Genomic DNA, 23517 nt, shown 5'->3' with positions numbered 1-23517 from the left:
GACACCAAAAGCCCAGACTTCACCACCACACACTATATGCATGTAAGAAATCTACACTTGTACACAATAAATCTATTTAATTGTTTAAATTAAATACATACGTTTAGTGTCAATCTGGAGTCTGGGAAACAGTACCAAGAAACTGAGGCTCGGTTGCGTGTGCCCTGAGCCCATCAGGGTGGAGTGCCACCTGCTTACGTGATTTGTTTATTTTAGGGCCAACTCTGTGACGTGGAATCCACACAAAATGATGGGAGTCCCTTTGCAGTGCTCTGCTCTCCTGGTTAGAGAAGAGGTATGTCTCTCCTGACTCCGTGTCCCAGTCCACGAGTGGGCTTTGACTCTTTATGTGGTTGACTTTCTCTGGAAATGTCAAGATCACCGGGTCTTTTCTATGGCGCTACTCACATTCCCCAGAGAGCACTTTCTAGATTCCTGTCTGCAGGGTGAAGGTCTGGTGCCTAAGGGGGAAGAAAGGGTAAGAGGACATCAACTTTCAGAGCATAAACTTTGACCTAATCTCCTGTTTTCAGTATGATACTTTTTTCCTCAAGTGTTCCTGCTGTCCCCCAACCCAGAGACCCTCTATGTCACTCTCTCAAAAAATTAAATTTCCAGTTTTTTTTTCTGGAAACTGAGAGGAGATCATTTTCTCTATATAAGAAATATATACAATATAGGATTAAGGTTAGTGTTAGGATCCAGGTATATAACATGTATATGTATGTGTGCGTGTTCTATATCTCATGATTACAATCTATCTAATATTTAAAGCCATGTTCAGAGTGTAAGGAAGCTGCATCCTTATTAACCCTAAAAGAGAAGCAGCATCAATGAGCACTTTCATTCAAGATGGCTCTGTTGACCAGGCCTAGGGTCGCTCTCAGTCTCAGTAGGCGGTTGCTGTTGATGCTGATGCATCTCCCTTCCGTGACGCCGGAACTCAGTTCCTCACTCCCACATTTATTTTGTTGATGAAACCCAAATAAGGAGTTTGAGATGATCCCCATTAAATTTTATCTTCTTAGCATTAATAAAGCAACGCCAGATTAAAGGAATTTTTAAGTGTTGATCTTCATTTACCTTTTTTTTTTGTTTGAGACAGAGTCTCATTCTGTCACTCAGGCTGGAGTGTGATGGTGTGATCTTGGCTCACTGCAACCTCTGCCTCCTGGGTTCAAGCAATTCTTATGCCTCAGCCTCTCAAGTAGCTGGGACTACAGGTGCCTGCCACCACACCTAGCTAATTTTTGTGATTTTAGTAGAGACAGGGTTTCGCCATGTTGGCCAGGCTGGTCAAGAGCCCCAAGTGATCTGCCTGCCTCAGCTTTGCAAAGTGCTGGGATCACAGGCATGAACCACCATGCCCACTTACTTTATTTTATTTTTTTAATTATACTTTAAGTTCTGGCGTACATGTATAGAACGTACAGGTTTGTTAAAAAATCAATCAATGTGGCTGGGTGCAGTGGCTCACGCCTGTAATTCCAGCACTTTGGGAGGCCGAGACGGGCGGATCACAAGGTTAGGACTTCAAGACCAGACTGGCCAACATAGTGAAACCCCATCTCTACTAAAAAATACAAAAACTAGCTGGGCATGGTGGCTTGTGCCTGTAATCCCAGCTACTTGGGAGGCAGAGGTGGGAAAATTGCTTGAGGCAGAGGTTGCGGTGAGCCAAGATCGTGCCACTGCACTCCAGCCTGGGCTACAGAGCAAGACTCCATCTCAAAAAAAAAAAAAAAAAAAAAATCAATCAATGTAATTCACCATATTAACAAAATAAAGGAGAAAATTCAAATAAAAATATTTTCCTTTTTTCTAATTATACAGTTAACACATTATTTTAAAAAGTTGAGGTAGAACAGAAAATATAAATAAATTTAGAGTCACCTCAAATTTTTATCACTTAGAGATAAACATGATTATCATTTTTAATATTTTCTCCCACATTTTTTCTAGAAATATATGTAAAAATGCATGAATGTATATTTATAATAAAATTGCTATCATCTACCTCATACATACGTGCTTATTCTTTTTCATACTTTACATTAGCTTGTGGGCATGCTCTCCCCAAACCTGATTTTTAACGGACTCACATTATTCTATCACATAATTCAGTGAACCACATCTCCATGGTTAAAATATTGACCAGTGTTTTACAGAGTGACTTGATCGAATCCTTAAACATATATCTTTGATCACATTCCTGATTATTTTCTCAAAGTAGACTCCTCAAAGTGGGATTGCTAGGTCAAAGAGTGTTACTGCTTCTTTGGTTCTTAATACCTCCTGTTGTCAGCCGCAAATATACACAGCATGCCTCTGCATCTTCATTAATAATAAAAATATGGACACAGGACTGAAGCAGAAGCATCCCTTCAAAATGAGATGAATGGATTGGAAAATATCCTTCCAGACTGGTTTTTCATCAGTTAAAAATACAGTTCAGTGTATTATCATCTGCCCTAGCTCATGCAAACCTCAGCTATAACTACTTGAAAGGAGAAAACAAATTTGTGTTATTTAGATTTTGGCCAGATGTTTTGACAGTGGCTCCCATCATGTCCTCACAGAACAAAAGAGAAATGTGAGCTGGAAGAAAATAATTAGAAAGATTTGGAACTGATTAGACGACTGCATTGGAAGGACCTACTGACTGGTTTTTAAAACCAGGATAGAGCCTGTGGCTTCGTACCTAACCTGTACCATTCAAAATATTCACGGACTGTTTGAGTAAAACACAGAAGCCTGCTAATGTTTCAGATGAGAGAGACTGGGAGGTAGAGTGAATGTGTGTAGGGATGGAATCAGAATGCAAGATGATTTTTACAAACTGGACCAGTGAGCCACATCCAAAAAGGAACATTGTTATTGGGGATCATTGTAAGGCTCTGCTCTTAGGTCCCTGTATATGATGGTTATATTTTGATTGGACAAGAAAGGCTTGTTTCTACATGGCTAAATTGTTGGACTTGTGAAAACGGATGTTAGCTCTACAGGGTCAACAATGAGTCCAGAGAAGAATGCCACACAAAATGCATTAATGAGATACAGGAAGTGGAGTTTCAGCATGAGAAGGTGGTGGTCTCCCCCTCACCGCTGGCTAAACCACATCTACAGTGCTCTGCTTAGCTTGGTACCAAATTGTCCATGGGGTTCCATCAAGCTAGAGCCCAAACTGTGGGGACCAATTGGTAAACATGTAAGAGGGATGGTTGAAAGAACTAAGGATGTTTAGCCTATGGAGAAAAAGAAAAGAAAAGAAAAGGGCTGAGAGAAGGATGGCAGCCCTCACTGTTTAAAGGACTGTCAAATGGAAGAGATTAGGATTTCCGTTGCGGCTTTGAGGCGCTGGTTTAGTAACACCGGCTGGCACAGATTTGATGGCAAAATCAGAAGACACTGTGATTTTAGCTCTGACGTGGTTTCAATAAAAGGAATACTTCTAACAACCAAGCTGCCCAACAATAGGAATAAATTAACAGGGGTAGGTGATTAATAGAGAAATTGGACAGCCACTCATTAGTAAGTGTGTAGAAATGATTCCTTTATTGAGCAGCAATAGAGTAAACAAGCTCCAGTTCATTTACTCTATAATCCAAGAGTCTATGATGCTCTGACAACATCCAAGGAACGTGCTGTTCCATGAGATGGGAATAAGTGTTCTCCAATAAGAGTGTTTTCAGTTTTAAAAAGGCTGGAATATATTGGCTTAGAGTTAAAAGCAGCTTACATTATTTCAGGGCTTATTGGAACCCTTAATATGCTGATATGTTTTGCAGTATCTAAAAAGAAAGAATAGATGTTATACAGTTTCCTAAATTTATTCAAGCATGGGAATCTCTTCATGTACAGAACTATTCGTGTGTTTTAAATAGTTTGGGACATGATGGTCTATAACTTTTTCATGGCTCAGAACCAGGACATCATCTCACTAAGGCCTTCTGTAGGGAAAACAGCATCACCTTTGCTTGTCATTTTGTGCAATACGGAGACTGCAGCTGCCCAGCTTTTTAGGGCTCATGTGTTTTGCGTTGTTTTTTCTATCACAGTAGGAATAGGTCTGATCCATTCACCATTTCTCAATCTCTGAGGTGGCCTTCCTTAGTATTGATGGCACCAATGTGGGAGCTTTCACGGTCAGAGGAATAATGGTACAAAGTTTCTGTGACCAGGAAACCAAATAAAAGCACATGTTGCAAATTTTTACCTTATTGGTCTTCAAGTAAATTTTCTTTTTTGAATTCAATATATTTCTACTGATCTAATATAAATACATCATATTTAATTGTTCTTATTCTCAAAAATAACAAATGGATTCCAATATATGTGAAGCTTAAACTACAAGGTAGAGTCCAGTTCTGTTGTCCACCATTTCAGCACTCCATCTTTCAAAACCAAATTAAAATTGTAGTTGCATTGCATTGTGTTTTAGTGTGTACAGTTTTCAGAAGTGTTTCCACTTCTAACTTCAACTAAGTGATCATACTTTAGTCTTGTCTTCTTTTGCCATGAGTCACAAAAGAAACAAAACCAAATGCCAAAGCTTTTGTAAAATCGCAATTATACAGAAGAGAAGAAAATAGTCAAAGGCTTCCAGCGGTTCATGACAAATTGAAACATGGGGCTTTTAGTGAAGAGACTGGCGATACTATTTTAGTCAGAAAGCATGATTCATTCACCATCCTATGGAATAATTCAATCACTTTGCCACCTATTTCCATGGTAAGCTTACAGTGTTAGGGCAAATGAATGACCATTGACAATGAAACTTTCCACTTAATTACCTCAGGAAACTGAGTATGCAATTGTAGGACTGAAGCTCTGACCACTCTTGAGAGAGGAACATGACATTTGAAAGATTGGTTATTTAAATTTATCTAAAAATTGCAATGTATATGTAGTTTTTTTGTTTGTTTGTTTTTTTGTTTTAGATTTCAGCATATAAAAATGATAGCAATGAGCTGTCTTAAAAGCTATGATTTCCAAAAGGAGCTCAAACTCTAACAGCTAAATGATAAAGTACTTGAACTAGATATGGATGGAAATACTAGAAGAAACACATCAATATTTCCAAAACCAAAGAGTTTCCAAAATATTTTAATCATGACAAAACCAGAATAGCGAGATGTTTTCCCAAAGAAGGTGAACATTTAAACATAAATGTATGCTCTGGTTGTGATTTTTATTTATCAGTTGATTTTTATGAATGCCTTATCTTAAAAGGGAGAGTGAAAGTATAAATGTGTCCTTGCTAACCTCTGTGACATTTGACCCTGGGCCATTGATCCCACATGGTTGACCATTACAACGAGACACTCCTGGCCAGAATTGGCCCCATCCTTTTTTTCCAATTGATTTGTACTGTTCTCTTTCTTTAAGATATGCAATGTCCCTTTCTTTTATTTTTTTCCTATTAATTTTTACCAATATAAATCTAATGAGTAGTCAGTAGAATTTGCTAAATATTCTATTCTCTCTCTTAGGGATTGATGCAGAATTGCAACCAAATGCATGCCTCCTACCTCTTTCAGCAAGATAAACATTATGACCTGTCCTATGACACTGGAGACAAGGCCTTACAGTGCGGACGCCACGTTGATGTTTTTAAACTATGGCTGATGTGGAGGGCAAAGGTGAGTGTGTGTGGCCCAGATAAATGTCAGCTAAAAACAGAACCTTTATAGGGTGACCCCTATTATGAAATGTTAAAAAAAAAAGATTTCCAAATTGAAATATCTTACCCAAGATTTGCCTTCTTTAATCCTGCATCTAAATACCTTCATTCGACATGAGGAAAAATAGAGTCAAATCCATTGTTTTTTTTCTAGCCAAATTACCTCAAATGCTCACTCATCTAGAAAATAAATCCATTTTGCTTTATATGGTGGAACACTTTGAACTTGAACAGGAGCTTATTGTTGTTGTTGCTGGTTTTTGTTCACTAATTCAGTTTTTACCTAGTGATTGATCGCCTGGGGTAGGTGAATGCAATCTGAAACAGTATGTTTAGAGAATAAAAAAGAAAAAGTAAAAATCCCATCATGATAGCTTATTTTTTGACATTTCAAGGGATAACCTCTAGTTAAAAAGCTTTTTTGTTTTCTAACCTCCTGAAGTACCTAATCACCTCCTTTAATGTAGCCTCTGTGTTTCCCTCTGAATTTAACTGTATGTGACCCCTACTTTCTCAGCAAGGAAAACTTACTAACAGTGTGCAGCACTTGCTGGACCTAATTGTAGCCTTCCAGGAGCCTACATTTATGTTTAAATATAAGCAGGCTAGAAAGGTCAAAGATTTTATTTTTAATTTTGACCGGGTTCTTAACTTAGAGGTCACAAATTAGTGCCTGCCCGCCCAGCTTCATTTATCTCCTGCAGGAGGCAATGGACAGAGCCAGCTGTATATACTATAGAAACCCCAATGCAAAAAAAGGATTCAAGGAAATCTGACATAAGAAAGGGAGCAATTAAAAGTGTCAACCTAAATAGCAGAGAGAGGCTCTCCAAAAGAGAAGATGTTGATTTGGAAATAAAGCATTGCAACGGGAATACATATGCCATAGTAAACTCTGTGCATATCCAAAGGAGGTAAAAGAAGACAAAAGTTTTTAAAGGAAGAAATGAGGAAGATTACGTAATTGTTTTGAGATAAATATTTTTGGCTACAAAGATCAATAACCAGGCTGAGGCCAGTCCGAGGCTGGATAGGCGATCGCTAGGCAGATGTCCTTGCAGAAGTATTGTTGTGTGTGTGCAAGGTTGTGGTAGCCTTCGAGCAAGGTTGTAATTTTTGCAGTCTTCTGTGATAGTTTTTGTTATCCAGTATACAAGGCGTAAGAACCCTCTCTTCTTGGTTTTCCCTGGCTCCATCTATCAGGGTTTTCTTAACATTAGCGCCTTCATTTGGATTCTAACAACGTTCACAAGGGAAAGCTGGGATGTGGTGTGGTCCTTTATGTTTGGTGGAAAGGATATACATTTGGCTCTAAAATGTGTAAATCACCCACTTGAAGAGGTAACATGCTCAGTCCCATAAGAAAAAGCAAATAGCTTGGTCAGCAGGAGTGAAGTGTACCAGGATAAGACCAGTGAATGGATTTTTGCTGAAGTCTGTGTAAAAAAGTAGGAACCATGTCCATGGCAGTGAATTCCTTATGCCTTTGTATAATTTTTTTTAAGTAACCTAAATTACTTTAAGCAGTTTAGATAACCAGGTCCTTAAAAAGAAAAAGAGGGAGTTTTGGAGTGAAGCAAAGCAATCCACAGGTATTTTATGGAATCTCCTTTAAGTCCATTCTGGTAAAAAGATGCAGTTTAAACAGAAAGATGATCTTGCTTAATGAAGAAATAACTCTTGGGTGGTTTCCAGGGATGGCTGGACTGTACATCTTTCAGGCAAGCCTCCTTAATAGTGTTAACCCCAGCTGAACTTTGTTTACATGTTGCTAAATATCAGGCAGCTACATGAAGCTAAATATCAGGAGCTTTACATGAAGTGAAGCTCCACTGTGTTGTCCAGTAATGGTGGGGTGATGAACCCCCTTCCTCTTTTGAAAATTGACAGCCCAACAAGGACAGGTACCTGGTCCTCACCAACCAATGGGAGACTCATTCTGCCAGCAATGACACTTTCATTTGGAAAAAAAAAAATCAATCAAGAATATAAATGGGCCGGGCGCGGTGGCTGAAGCCTGTAATCCCAGCACTTTGGGAGGCCGAGGCGGGTGGATCACGAGGTCAAGAGATCAAGACCAGCCTGGTCAATATGGTGAAACCCAGTCTCTACTAAAAATACAAAAAATTAGCTGGGCATGATGGTGTGTGCCTGTAATCCCAGCTACTCAGGAGGCTGAGGCAAGAGAATTGCCTGAACCCAGGAGGCAGAGGTTGCGGTGAGCCGAGATCGCGCCATTGCACTCCAGCCTGGGTAACAAGAGTGAAACTCCATCTCAAAAAAAAAAAAAAAAAAAAAGAATATAAATGTACCTCCAAGCTGCTTTATGTATTTATATAAATGAGCCTCCAAGCTGCTTTAAAATGAGCAGGTTTTTCATTTCATTGATTGGTGGGAATTACAAGATAATGAATATAAATATCAGGTAGCAAGCTGAGGAAACCTTGATCTCTGAATATTGTACAAGTTCCATGTTACTTCAGGTAATATTTTTTTGTGTCTTTTTCCCCCTGTGGTGTTTTTATTAAGATAATTATCATCAGCAATATTTACATGAAAATGTTTCTCTCATGGTTCATCAGTTTCTGGGGCTCCCTTTCCATCTGAAGCCTCCTCTCCAGCAGGGGGCAGCATGGGTTTTTAGTGAAAGAACATGGAGAGCATCAGGTGTGAATGGAACAGCAGGACCAGGTGAAGCCTGAAATAAAAGAAAGGGCTCGTGAAGGCACCGGGAAAGGGGATGAAAAGAGGAAATCACAGTCACTGCATTACTTATTCTTTTACTTCCTTGTGGAAACACCTCCAGTATCTAGACATCTAAACGGCAAAAACTTCCAGCTGACTTTCAATCTAAACCTTCGTATTTTTTTTGAAAAATGAAATAATCATTATTAAAGTAATAAGCTTAGTCCTACAATCTAGATCAAAGGCGAGGATAATTGTACTCTCACATCAAAGCTCTCTCTCTAGCCATGCCAGCCAAGGAAGAAATCATCCTCTTCACACAAGAAGAGCCATGAAGGAGTTGTCTGTGATGTTGTAACTTGCCTCCCCACAGGAATGAGGAAACAGTCTGGAAAAGAGTAAGGAGGAGGAGGAGGAAGAAGAACACAGCATTAATTCAGTAAACCCTCTGTTATCAGACATGCCTGGAGAATTTGGTGTTTTCCACGTTTTCTCCTAAGACAAACCCCATGAAAAATAGCCTAAGTTATTATTCTTTGAATTAATCTGTTAATGACTAATGGAGCTAAATGCACTGTTGACAGCCATCATATTAAATCCAAATTAACTTGATTAGAACAAATTTATGTAAAAAATAAGACCCCTGATTTGGAATGCTAAGAAGCATATTAGATGGTTAAGATACAGATGTTTATCATCAGCAGAGGCCCAGTGCCTAACCTCAGCTCTCTTCTTACAGAGTTGGCCTTTCATTTTGTCCCCATTTTATTTCATAATCCTAGGACCTAATGATTATGTTCCAATGTTGACAGATTCCTGCAGTGGCTAAAACTCAGTGGCTGTCAAAAATAAGTAAATAAACTTAAAATCACATCCCCTCCACCCCGCCTTTTCTTTGAGATGGGGTCTCACTCTGTTGCCTAGGCTTAAGTGCAGTGATGTAATCTCAGCTCACTGCAACCTCCATCTCCCAGGTTCAAGAAATTCTCCTACATTCCGTTTTTAAGCCTACAGGAATGGCTTCATTTATAACAGCCAAGGTTTCATAGCAAATCTCTGTGTTTGTATGTAGTCATCACAAATTGGCAGATTTCCTTGTGTGTGTGTGTATGTGTGTGTGTGTGTATTTTTATAATTAGCCTTTCTAATTAAAAATATGCATAACAGAGGGACTGGCAAAGGGCTGAGGAATAAAAAATATCTGGAAACAATTATTAAAGGGAAATGGACATTTGGCATCCTTTGCTGAAAATGGCTGAATGTTCACTTCCTCTCTAAAATATTATTTTAATAAGTAGATATTGAACATCTATTATCATGCTTAGTACTGAATGGGATGAGGAGGCTCTCATTTTCTGGACAGGATAAGATAAATGCACAGAAATCCATCATAAAAGACAGATTAGGACTGGTCACAAAAGAAATCCAGACACATCTGGGGAATTTAAAGGATGGAGAGCTCTTTCCAAGTTTAAGAATCGAGATGATTCACAAAGAGATAACCTTTGAGATGGGATTTGAACAGGATAGGCAGAAGAAGTAGGATTCCACCCAGCAGTGCTGTGAGAAGGCTATTCCAAGGAGTGGTTGAGTGGGAGTTCAGTGCATATTCTGAGAGTAGCAAAGAGTCTAATTGACTGAAGGAAGACTTGGGAGCTACATTACAGGTGAAAAGTAACAGAGCCTGAACTAGGGTGGTGGCAGCAAAAATTGAGATAGCAGCAAGGGATTCAGTTTATTTCAGAAGCACCATCTCTGGGCCTGAGAATGTTTGTAAAAGCATTTCAAGAAGCAGAGAATGATCATGACCAACTCTCAAGATGTCAAGCCCCAAGACCACATGGAGGCAGCAGCTGAACACTTGGACAGTGAGATTGCTCAAGAAGACCACATAAACATTGTTCATCTTCCTAAAATTCTGGTTTGGGAGTCTGAGGTGGGGCTTAATGATCTAAATTTTTAATACAAATAATCTGGTTCTGATATAGATCATTCCTCAGATCATTTCTTTAACTTTGTAAAAGGCTTCAAAGTTATTCACTTATTCATTCAACAAATGTACATTGAGCACCTAATATGTGCTCAGCACTGCTCAGAATGTGGAGGATTTAACAGTGAACAAAAGAAACATAAGCCTGCCCTCATGGAATATGTGTTGCAGCCAGGTCAGTCTAAATCAGCCCTACGTGAGTGGGTCAGGAGGCACTAAATAAAACCGTCTTTCCCCAGAAACTCCCCCAGTGGAAGCTTGACGCTGGGATCCAGCCTTTCACTTAGAAGTGCCTGTCCGAGCCTCCAGCATCCTCCACAGTGGTTCAGGCTATGGGGACATGTTCCCTGATAAAGCTTCACATGTGCATCTGTCATTCTCACAGTAAGAGCTGTGTGGCATATGATTTAATGAATGTGGAAGTATTTAATGAATGAAAGAATTTTGAAGAATCTCCTAAAAGCCTTCAAAACCTTGAAAATAAAATGTGGATCTTATTCCCATAAATATTCCACATGAACGGGAGGCATCCAGGCACACTAGAGTTTTCTGTGTCTTTAGCCCCAACTAAAGGGGCAATCACATGGCCATGATCAGCCCCATAGTGAGGTCCCAGACCAGGGGGACCAGAGGTCTCATACTCTGGTCTTTGGCAATTCCATTGCCATTACAGTGTAAACTTTTCTTTGTGGGAAATCAGAAAGGCATCATCATTCCCATCTGACCAGAGAGATTAGCCAAGGCCATTCAGCTGGACAGGGTCAGAGTCAGACTGGTTTGCCATATCCTATATCAGATAGGCAAAAGTTTAAACCCAACTCCAGACTGGCCCAAAGGATCCAGGTTGGAGAAGAGCAATTAGCCTCCCTCTCTTCTACCTACAGTCCATCCCAAGTGAACCCAAACTGTCAGATCAGTCCAAACCAATTCTAATCTCCTTAGCACCCACAGATACACAGAGCTCCTGGTATGGGTGCTGGCTAAGCATCAGGCATCAGCCCAAGTCCTTCCTGTTGAGGCATCAAGAACTCATCAGCCTCCTTGAGCTGATCAGCCGGGGCAGCAGTCTCCAAATAAGTGAATTTCTGAATCCATTTGATTTCTCCAGGGAAGCTTGTTCTTAAACCTGCTTCAGATGTCACAAGTCACTAGGCTATGCTGGGCCCCTTTAGCTGAGATAATGTGATCTTGTGTGAAACAGGCAGGTGGGCCCATCTCATCTATTACAATTGCTTTCTCTAGTTTCCCTGGTGGAGGAGTTACTGGTGGGCAGGTTCAAACTGCTTCTGGGATGAGCATTGGCTTTTTCTCTAAGCTTTCTCCATCAGCACCCACTAAACATCCAAGGAGATAAGAGGAAAGCCATTTTGAAAGGCAGCTCTCTCGTGTGTCCTGATGTCAGTTAAACAGCTCCAGTACAGACTCTTTTATTAGTTTTCCTAAGTCTGGATCCAGGGCTTTCAGAGCCAGAAACTAAAAGACCTCTGTGATAATGTTCACCCGTCACAGAGATGAGTCATTTATCTGCCCCCAAAGGATAACTCTACAGAGCTTGACAAGCTAACAAAGCATCTGGGTGCTCCCTAAAATTCCTGTATCCATTTGTTCAACGAATTCATTGAGCAGCTACTCAATTTGTTCCGTATCAGGTACACTGGCAAACAAAAATGGACTCTGGGAATGGAAAATGTACAGGTTGGAGGGAGACTAAGCAGGCATTCTGGGGAGGGGGTGTCTCTGGTGATGCTTTTTATCTGCAGGAAGAGAGAGAGAGTAGCCCAGCCCTCCTGTTATTAATGACTTCCATGATTACTCCTTTGAATAGCAGAGGCACATTTTCTCCTTGAGTAATCAAAATAATTGCCTGGGGAATGGAAGCTCTGGAAGAAAAGGAGTCCCGTGTAGAAAGCAGTAATGAAAGGGAACAAAAGCACCTGACAGGGAGAGCATTGAAGAGAAAAGCGTGCTGAAAAAGCCTATGGAAACAGTCTTTTTTTTTTCCTTTCTTTCTTTTTTTTTAATTGCATTTTAGGTTTTGGGGTACATGTGAAGAACATGCAAGCTTGTGTCGGGAAAGTGCCAGACGGGCTGAGAAGGAGGCGGCAGGATGACCATGAGTCTCCAGGGAAATCGCTTCCTCCGCCCTCTCAGCCTGCCTAATGGGCTGTGTCCTTTTCTTACCTAGGGGACTACCGGCTTTGAAGCGCATGTCGATAAGTGTTTGGAGTTGGCAGAGTATTTATACAACATCATAAAAAACCGAGAAGGATATGAGATGGTGTTTGATGGGAAGGTATGTACTTGGATTTCTACAATCCCAGAAAGTTTAGTCAATTCCAATTCTCATCGCTGATATGTTTCGCTGTAAATGATGTGCTGTCCAGGTAAGTGGGACCATCACAAAGGGGAGCAGTGGATGATGGGGTAGCTGTTACGAGCTGGAATAAAGACGAAACTCACCAAGTAGTCTGTATAATGTCAAAATCAAGCCCTCCAAAGGCAATGCCTGATTGCAAAGTGGGAATTGTGTTCTGAACCTGCTGAATATACCTATTTGAAATGTCCGTGGAATTTTCAAAAGTGCCAGCCTGGGCCAGATGTGAATCCTCCTTTCCTTTCTGTAGCCTCAGCACACAAATGTCTGCTTCTGGTACATTCCTCCGAGCTTGCGTACTCTGGAAGACAATGAAGAGAGAATGAGTCGTCTCTCAAAGGTCAGTGCTCCGAGCTGCTCTGATAACCTGTGTGTATTGAGCCTTTCATGTGCACATTTTCTTTATGACATATGCCTATGGCCTTAAGAGAAATCCCATCTGGGTGCATGGACCCACTCCCTTCTGTGGGCTCCCACAGACCTAAGATGTATAAAGCCTGATATATGCAGACTTTTTTTTTTTGAGACAGAGTCTCACTCTTATCGCCCAGGCTGGAGTGCAGTGGCGTGATCTCAGTTCACTGCAACCTCCACCTCCTGGATTCAAGTGACTATCCTGCCTCAGCCTCCAGAGTAGCTGGGATTACAGGTGCCCACCACCATGCCCAGCTAATTTTTGTATTTTTAGTAGAGACGGGGTTTCAATATGTTGGCCAGGCTGATCGCCAACTCCTGACCTCAGGTGATCTGCCCACTCCGGCCTCCCAAAGTGCTGGAAAGACATGAGCCACCACACCTGGCCTATGCAGACTTTTAACAACTCGATTTGCTTGTTTTCTGAGAGTGAGTTTATGATGTCTTAAAAGAAGTAGTCAGGTGATATCCTTTGTTGGCATTCACAAAGCAGCAAGAACGTTGCTGAAGTTCTCTGATCTTCCAAGTGAAACTAGTGCTCAGTTACAAGCACAAAAGAGACTCCAGGTTCCAGAAATGGTTAGCAAAAATACTGCTGTTGACCCTCTTGAGCTGCCACGATCAAGCCTACCCTGAAGGGATCTTAGAGCTGTGGTGACCCCCAAAAGGTAGGAGGGCAAAGAGCAATAATAACAGCCACTGTTTGGAGTGTGTATTGTGTCCCAGCTCGGTATCAGGCGTTAGGTCACTTAAAGCCTTAGAGTAACCTGACATGGGAAGGACTTGGTCCACCCATCTTGCTGATGGGGAAACTGATGCACAGGGAGAAAAAGTAACTCCCAAAATCTCACAGAAAGTCTGCCTCCAGAGCCCGAGGGCTTGAGCTTTAAGTTGTACTGTAGTCAGTAAGACACCCTTTATCTTTCATCCTCTCCTGCTCCCAGCACTTACACATGAGTGAAATATGGTTTACAATGCACATTGAAGGGGGGTATATGCAGGACCTGTCCCCCATGGAAAACTAAGGATGATCATGTAGAATTGGAGCTCAGAACTGATTGGTTGATTTGGGGGTTCCTTTTATCACGAAAGAGCGAACCTCCTCTAGTCACTGCCAGGAGCCCCGCAGGCTGTCTGACCACCGCTCAAGAGCTTGGGCTGCCTCACTGACCTTTGGGAACACTGTATTTCCTTCTGTGTAAAATGAAGAAGAAGATTTTGTGCAGATTTAAAACCTTCACTAAAGTTTTTAACTGTTAACATTTGCCCTTAAGCACCCAGGATCAAACTTCTCATTAGGAGGCAACTTACACATGGTTGAGGTCTTTAAACCAAGCCTCCTAATTAGAGTAGTGATTCGCAATCCTGGCCATACATTAGAATCATCCAGAAACTTTATAAAAGACACAAGTGACCAGATCTCACCCTGAAGATGTAATCAGATTGTGCTTGGATGGGCCTGGGAATGATTCTGAAAGTTATCCAGATGATTCCGATGTGCAGCTCAGCTACAGAACCCGTGACCTAGAGGAAAAAATGGAAGAACCAGGATCTATGGTGCTTCTAGAACCAGGTCTGGGTGGAAGAGGCTATGATTGTGTTGGATGATTTAGTGGAGTAGGTTCATTCTGGGAAAAGCAAACTCACGAGATGGGAGGGAAGGCATCGAGGTGGTATTGGATAAGATGCTCATTGCAGGCAATAATGAGCATGGGGCTGCGGGCGTCTGCTGTCATTTGAGAGGAAAGAATTCACATTTTTTCTGGAATTTTTATGGTATGTCTTCATAATGTAAAATTTATTAACAATGACTTATTTTGTTTAACCTGTTAGAAAGAAATTACATGCTTCCATTCTTTTTGCCTTGCACTTCCTTATTGAATTGACCAGAAAGAGAATCCGTGGACTGGTTTGGCTGATTTCATTTGTTGAATCAGTCCATTATCACTGGGCTGAGGGATAGAACAAGATGGGAATACAGAATAAAACCTTTTTTATTTTCTGAACAAAAGTCAACTTGGAGGCTCCCCCATTTAAATATCACTCTTCAAATGCCTCCTGGGTTTCAGCACCTCATATGAGCTGTAATGAGGAATGGAAATGGAGATTATTTCCTGGAGATGGCAATTTTAATATTAGCAAACTGTTTTTATGCTGTTGACAATTCACATATAAAAGTCTCCGGGGATTGCAAAATGAACTCTCCTGATTTTTCTCCATTTTTTATTACTATAATCAAGAGAATTCAGCAATTCAGATTTGGAAATGAAAATAGAACCACATGAATACCAAGTTTAACTTTTGTTCATCTATGCCAATGACTTTTTTAGCCTTTCTGGAAAGTTCTTTATTAAGTGTAAAGCCCTTAATGTATAATATCTAGGAACCAGTATAGAATATTCACACACACACACACACACACACACACACACACACACACAGAGTCTGAGAAGGAAAACAGCTGAGGCAAATAATCTGTGCTGTCCAATATGGTAGTAATAGCCACATGTGGCTATTCATATTTAAATTTAAATCCATTAAAATTAAATTCAACTAAAAATTTGGATCTTGAATCACACTAGCCACATTTCAGTTGCTTGACTGTGACCAATGGCATTGTACGAAATAGTGCAGATATAGAACATGTCCACCACTGCACAGAGTTCTCTTGGTCCATGCTGATATAGATCCAAAATGGTGGGAAATGTGGAGTTCTCTGTGCTGTTTATGGGAAACAAAAGAACAATGTTAAATTCTGGACAAGACAAGGCAGAGAATTACTCTTTGTACCATCTTGCCTGATTCATAGCTGTAGCGCACAATAGAAACTCGAAAATCATTTCTTGAGCTAAAATTCTATCTTAGTCTGGTTGGGCTACAAAAAACTAATATAGACTGCGTAGCTTATAAACACAGAAATTTATTTTCACAGTTCTAGAGGCTAGGAAGTCCAAGATCACAGTGCCGCTAGATTCCATGTCTGGAAGAAGGCCCACTTCCTGGTTCATCAATGGCCTTTTTCCCACTGTATCCTCACATGGCAGAAAGAGGGCAAGGGAGCTCTCTGGGGTCTCTAAGACTGTGCCTTCCCGACCTAATCACTACCAAAGGCCCCACCTCCTAATACCATCACATTGAGGGGTTAAGATTTCAACATATACATTTTGGGAGGACACAAAAATTCAGTCTATAGTATATATCTTTGGCATATTCCAGAATAAGGATGGGAAACAACATTTAGGAAACCTAATAGTGGATCATAGGCCTTTTCCCAGAGTGCACTAGCTTGGGGACAAATATCTAGATAACAGAAGTTATTAATAAAGCAAGCATCCGAGAATCCAGTCAGTGTGTTTCCTGCCACCCAGTCAGGACTAGGATCTTGCAGATGGCACTTTGTCCCTGAGACAGTGTAGATGATGAATGCATGGGGCACTATGGGCCTGTGACCCCAAACCCATGCCTTAGACACAGGGAGTGGCAGCAAGTAGGCCGTACCAGTGTTTATCAAACAAGAATCAAAAGGGCTGGTCTGTTGATCACCTCTTGTGTTTCTGATTCTTCATCTTCTTCTTTTAATTTTCATTATTCTTGATCACTACCTGGTTCTATCAGCTTTTATAGTCCTGTAGTCCTATACTGATTCGTGGACTTTTAAAAGGTTAGCAGTGGATTTAATACTAAATTTGTGAGGAAATAGTCTGGCCTTATATTAAACACAGACTCTTTGAAAGTCTGTGTTATTAAGTGCAATAGGACTTTTAGTATTTTAAAACTTTATTTAAGACAGAGTCTCACTCTGCTGCCCAGGCTGGAGTACAGTGGTGCCATTTTGGCTCACTACAACCTCCACCTTTCAGGTTCAGCGATTCTCCCACCTTAACCTCCTGAGTAGCTGGGATTACAGGCGCCTGTCACCACATCCAGCTAATTTTTATATTTTTTTGGTAGAGACAGAGTTGGGACAGGGTTTCACCATGTTGGCCAGGCTGGTCTTGAACTCCTGACCTCAAGTGATCCACACACCTCAGCATCCCAAACTGCTGTGATTACAGGTGTGAACCACTAAGCCTGGCCAATAGTTTAGAATTTCTCATTTAATTATTCTGCTTTTACATTTTTCAAAAATTTCTCACAGTCTTCCAAAATGTAAAAATAAAGAGGTTTTCTAAGACATAGTGAAAAATACATTTCTGTGATATATTTTATTTCATGAGGCTTTACCATGCACCCTCTTTGAAAGAGACAAATGTGGGTTCCAATTCTGGAATAGTCCCCTGGTTATTGTTTTCTAAAGGACTGAAAAAGCTAATGCCACAAGAGAGAAGACAGTACCCTAAAACTCTTAAGGCAGACCCAAGGAGCTCTTGTCGACTATGCCTTTACTGAATTCTTCAACATGCAACCACTCTTTCTCAACTACCCTTCTTTATTTAGGAAAACTAAGAATCCAACCAAAAAATACAAAAGCCTAGAAATTAGTGAAATCTCTATGTATGTCATCCAAAAGACCACCGAAATGTCTAAATAGTAGAAAGGAGAGCTTTATTTGTGATATCAGTTTGCAAACTGGGAAGAGACAGCCTCCGGCATGTGCAGAAGGTGCTCTCCCTTCCAAGAGGGAAAGGGCAGGTTGGGTTTTATGCCTCACAGGGCCTGAATCACGCAGTAGAGTCATACATATTCAGTAGGTTTTGGGGGGAAGCTATCCATATTTATGAGGGGAGCTAAGCACGTATACCATGAGTAAACATATGTGTAACATACATCTGATGTTTACTTCAGGGAAGGGTTTTAGTGTTAAAATGAGGTGGAATTTGGCTCTTTACATCAAAAGGTGAACTGTAGGGCATAAACACAGTTTGTGCACATGTCTATAGGCTGCTGAAACTAGCTTAAGGTCTGCAGTTGCTTACCAGTTGCTTACCAGGAAATAATGTGTGTAAGGTCAGCCTTCTGTCAGTCAGAGTTGTAATGGTCTGGGTAGTAAATGAGGGCGAGGAGGGGTATCATAGCGCATATTGTTAGGGAATTTCAATCATTAGCAATTTAGTGATTTGCCCTCTAGCCAGGCCCTGAACCCTGGACCTGTAAGTAACTTTGTTTCCTTAACCTTGGGGTCCATCTTAGTTGCTATGGGAGTCTCTATTTTGGTCTCACAGATCACATATGTTCATCAGAATAGTCCGAATCTTTTTTTCCTTCTTAACTTGCAATGAATGAATATACAATAAAGTAGATGTTCCATGTTCCAGCTAATTTTAGTCCATCAGCATTTTCTGGAAGCAACCAAAAGTCATATGTATTTAGACAGCTGTGATTTCTGCCAATTCAGCTTGCTTCAGGAACTGAGGGGATTCAATCTTACTTTATGCCAAAATCTGTTTGGTTGTGGCTGTTAGCATTAATCTTTTAACCTTTGATTTGCATTCATCTGAAAAGTTGCAGATGATTGTCCTTAATAATTAGTGCCATTCTTCTGTATTTTTGCTTAGATTGCCCATGAAAACTAAATGACAGTTTAATTTACTGAGTAAAGCTCTGTCATTATTTTATCAGTTCTAAAGAGCAAGAATGATTTATTATGCAAATAAAACTAAGGAATAGTCATGTGACTTGTCCTTAAATTCCTGCATCCAAGTGAATTTGGAATTCCTTTTCTAATTTGAGATTTCTCTTTGAAAGAATCACATTGACTTGACATGCCTTGCAACACAAAGGATAAATTTCATGCCCCTTTGGCTGGAGTGTTCTAGTAGGTCTATTTTCAGAAGTTAATCCCAGACTTGAGATATTTAAATTCTTCTTCTTATTTATTCCCTGGGAGGAGCCCAGTGCTCTGCATGCATTCTTAATGCTTTAAGTGGAAGAAGGATAAATCCAAGAGAAACACTCCTCCCCATGGAACAAGGAGTGGGAAGGGATAAAAGAACTCAACCTAGAATTTAAAAATCTCAATGTTGGAATCATCATCCACATCATTTTTAGATAAGGAAATTAGTTTCAGAATGAGAAGTGAAGGTAAAGGTGAAGTCTATCTGTTGACTTTGCCTTTGGTAACTAACAAATGATTGGCCCCAATGGGAACTTTGCTGGTTTTATGCATTGAATATGTTGAAGGTAAAAACTTCATTATAAACCAATTATTTAAGAGTTGATATTTATAAGTCACATGTTCCTAACAGCATTCCATTTGAATCGAACTGTCCTTCATTTAAGATAAATCCAGCTGTAAGGTATAGTCTCCATTTTGAACTGAGTTTCTGACCATATGTAACTTAAATAAGCCTAAAGTTTTCTGATGTCTACCATTCCTAGTAGGTATTTGCAGCAATGAAGATCAGATATGATATATTTACAAACTCCAGTGGTAAATATATGTGGACAGATTGTATATATGGTTAGACATGATTTAAGTTTTTGCCTCTGCCTAGATAGCTGTTTCTATTATGCTACTCTTTATAGCAATAAGAATTTAGAAATCCTCCAACATGTACCCAGCACTGTGCTAGTAAACAAACAACAAAAATGTAAAGACTCTGTCTGCTCTCCAGGACCTAATAGTTGAGGTAGAAAAAGAAAATGTATTTGCTCAGAAGTAAGAGGATAGTAGGAAATTAGCATATAGTCAGAATCTATGGGGAAGGATCGTGGATCATATGTTTACAGCTTAAAGGAAGAGAGCTACTGATGGCCACTAGAAGTCAGGAAAGGCTTCATAGCAGTTGTAGGACTGTAGTGGGATCTTGAAGTAGGATATGCACCGAAAGAGAAAAGGGATGGATTCTAAGCACAGAGAACAAGTCTGACATGGTAACACTGATGACAAGTGTGAAGGGATAAAAATATGTGTGGTAAATTCAAGAGATATTTAATAAAGGAGTCCTGTCAGAGTTCAAGATTCATTTTGGCAAATTGTGGAAGGTGAGCCCTCAGAAATGGGTGATGAAAGGTCTTTGCATTGAACTCGAATTTAAGCTTAATTTCATATGCAATAGAGAACTACTGAGGCTATAATCAACAATCTGGCATAAATAGAGTATATTCTTGTCCGCGGTATGCTATCCTCTCTGTGATATGCAACATATGATAAGTCCTTGTGCGTTCAGCTTTTTGTCCCAGCTGATTCATCATTATTATTAAAAAATATCTTTCAAAATATAAAGTGAGGCACTACAAAAAGAGAATGAAAAGAAACTAGAAAACTTCAGGATTTCAAGAAAGTTGGCAAAAGTCTGCTTATCTTCATATATCACCTGATACTAAAACTTACATTTTGATAGCAATCATCTGACCTGTTTTATTTCCAATGTTTTTACATTTCCTATTGGGGAAAAATGCCCCCAAATGTCTTGCTAAACCATTTAGCCTTGGGGCCAATGCAAGATTCATCCCATCCTCCCAAAACACAAACTGGAAAGTCAAGGACAAGGTGGCAGTCACCTGATAGTCTATCATTTATTATTCCTCTTATCACTTACAGGATCTTGAATGTGTTAAACTGTTGTAGTTCTCTGATTCCAAGAAAACTTGGGGGCAACTCTTTCAAGAGAAAACAAATAAGGTTCTGACTGTCGAGCTAAAGACTAAAGAGTCTGCTTGCTGTTGGGTTATTTGACTCAGGGTAGAATCCCAGGAGAAAGTCATCACGCTTATATGGTCTGTCCCACAGGTGGCTCCAGTGATTAAAGCCAGAATGATGGAGTATGGAACCACAATGGTCAGCTACCAACCCTTGGGAGACAAGGTCAATTTCTTCCGCATGGTCATCTCAAACCCTGCAGCGACTCACCAAGACATTGACTTCCTGATTGAAGAAATAGAACGCCTTGGACAAGATTTATAATAACCTAGCTCACCAAGCTGTTCCACTTCTCTAGGTAGACAATTAAGTTGTCACAAACTGTGTGAATGTATTTGTAGTTTGTTCCAAAGTAAATCTATTTCTATATTGTGGTGTAAAAGTAGAGTTTAAAAATCAAACAAAAGACATTGCTCCTTTTAAAAATCCTTTCTTAAGTTTAGAATACCTCTCTAAGAATTAGTGACAAAAGGCTGTGTTCTAATCAATAAGGAAAAGCTTAAAATTATTATAAATACTTCCCTTACTTTTAATATAGTGCGCAAAGCAAACTTTATTTTCACTTCAGACTAGTAGGACTGAATAGTGCCAAATTGCCCCTGAATCATAAAAGGTTCTTTGGGGTACAGTGAAAAGGATAAAGTAAATATAAAATGTATGTTGACAATAAAAACTCTTGCCTTTTTCATAGTATTAGAAAAAAATTTCTAATTTACCTATAGCAACATTTCAAATGTATTTAAATACATATAATTTTACAAAAGGAAAATATATATATTAAAAAAGATATCCTATTTTGTAACATATAGATTTTTATTTTATATGGGTTATACAAACTGCAGGGGCAGATATAAAAATTAAGCCAGATTTTTTTTTCCTTTCTCTTAATGGAGGCACAATAAAACACTTAGCAAAGTTATTTTGAAACGTTGACCCACAAAATTCTTAAAAGATAAGATTCCTTCTTTCTACACATGTTACAGCTTATCACATTTCTAAAGTTAGTATTTCAAGACAAACAGAAAACAATACTGCAAATTCTTTAAAATAATTGATCCAATTGGCAATAAGAATCTCTTCCCCTTTAAATTTTCCATGCAGTTTACTCTTGGAGGACTCACTCTGTAAGCGTGACAAGCCAAGCTTCATCTCAGATTAAATTAGGGTAATTGTCTCTATTCTGCTTTCCAATTTGGCCTGTTTTGAACAGAAGGTTGATTCTCATTCTTGAGGCATCTTCCAAATAGTATTCTTTTATTAGGTCATTTGAATTAATTAGAGAAAATAAAAATAAAACCTAATCAGCCTGAGCGAAGAGGAATGAAGCACACTCCCAGAATGTGGTAAGCCCAGAAAATTAAAGTTGGCCTTGGGAGAAGAAATCTCTGTGGGGCAATAATGGTGTCATCCTGGTGCCATATTGCCACTGACCAGGAAAGAGAAATTTACCTCCAGTGCAATTGTTTAATTCCATCCCCTCCCCATTCCTACCCACAAACCCTCTCCTGCTAGACTCCCTACTACTGAGATCCAAAAAATTAATTTATATTCCATGGGTGGTTGTTTTTCTTCCATTAAACGAGCTTCTCACCCTAGAGTTTGAGACATTATCTTAAGGTTTTCCTTTATCCATCTCTCATTGAGATCCAAAGTGACCAGAATATGTAGAAATAATAAGATCCTTAGAATTTGAAATACTATTTTTAAAACATCCTTCTTTCCCTGCGAACCTGATAGAAAAACATGAGCTACCAAAAGCTTCCATAGATATTTATGGGGTCACACATTGTCAGGTTCCAAGCCCTGTTAGGAGCATAGTAGATTCCTATGAAGACTGCAAATGCAAATTTAGTAATATTTTCCATTTCTGAATGGACCACGCAGTTCAATACTCAGACTACAGTTATACAAGAGAAGAGAGAAGGCCCTGTCCTTCAACATGTGGAAATGCCCTACAATATAACATATAGAAATGCCTATAATATAATCAAAGGATCCAACCATCTGAAATTGTCACAAGCTTACCCCTACATTATTTCTCTCAGGTTATATGCAAAAATAGTGACACTTGATATGAACATGGCTTTGGACTCTTTCTGTCTAGAAAGCAAATGGGTTCACTATGACGATTAGAAGTAAAGTCTTTCATCTGTGTCACAGAATTTCCTGAAGGAATAACCTTCCATTCTAGACTTTGTCTAACGGCTAAGCATCCCTTTCCTTTCTCAAAACTGGCTGCTGAGAATAACAACATAGCTGCCCAACTATCTTGAGCCTCAGGCCCAAAGGTCCCATTTCAGAGGCAGAGATGCTAATTGATCCAACCTGCTGTCCTTCTCGGAGAAGACAGTGGGGCCCAATGCCCTGGCGAACCAACTCTGCTCTACTGCAGGATGCTTTATCTCTTGGGTTACAGATCCTAGGTTGTAAACTGCTGGTTTTTAGGTCAATGAGATGGTAGAGTTTTCAAGGACAATTTGTGCCTATGTATGAAATTCCAGCAAAACAATTCTAGCAAAAACAATAGCTCTTCTTCCCCGCTGCCCTACCCCTTCCCAGTACTCCTTCAAATTGCCTGAGATCCTTGCTCAGGCCTGCGCAGGGAAATCCTTACGAACTGTAGCCCAAAGAAGGAAGCAAATAAAAGCCCAGGTCCCAGTAATTTAATAAATAGTCTTGAAAGGAGGTGTGTAATCTGCTCAGAAGAGAGGGAGGGAAGAAGAAGAAGAAGAAGGAAGGAAGGAAGGAAGGAAGGAAGGAAGGAAGGAAGGAAGGAAGGAAGGAAGGAA

General features: G+C 39.8%; 1 protein-coding gene across 1 annotated transcript in view; it reads left to right on the top strand.

Annotated features, from left to right (window-relative positions):
• The window catches only part of GAD2 (glutamate decarboxylase 2), a 92222-nt gene extending 68733 nt beyond the window's left edge, over positions 1-23489 (top strand). Inside the window, exons 13-17 of the mRNA XM_032243849.1 lie at positions 217-295; positions 5493-5642; positions 12544-12651; positions 12983-13072; positions 20819-23489. Of these exons, the coding sequence (XP_032099740.1) occupies positions 217-295; positions 5493-5642; positions 12544-12651; positions 12983-13072; positions 20819-20992 (601 nt within the window). The 3' untranslated portion in view covers positions 20993-23489. The remainder of the gene's footprint in view (positions 1-216; positions 296-5492; positions 5643-12543; positions 12652-12982; positions 13073-20818) is intronic.
• The last annotated feature ends 28 nt before the right edge of the window (positions 23490-23517 follow it).

Source organism: Sapajus apella, unplaced genomic scaffold, assembly GCF_009761245.1.
Source record: "Sapajus apella isolate SASKATOON/1434 unplaced genomic scaffold, GSC_monkey_1.0 scaffold53, whole genome shotgun sequence".
Classification (NCBI taxonomy): domain Eukaryota; kingdom Metazoa; phylum Chordata; class Mammalia; order Primates; family Cebidae; genus Sapajus; species Sapajus apella.
Note: the sequence above shows the minus strand (reverse complement) of the source record. Positions and strands in the feature narration are given on the sequence as shown.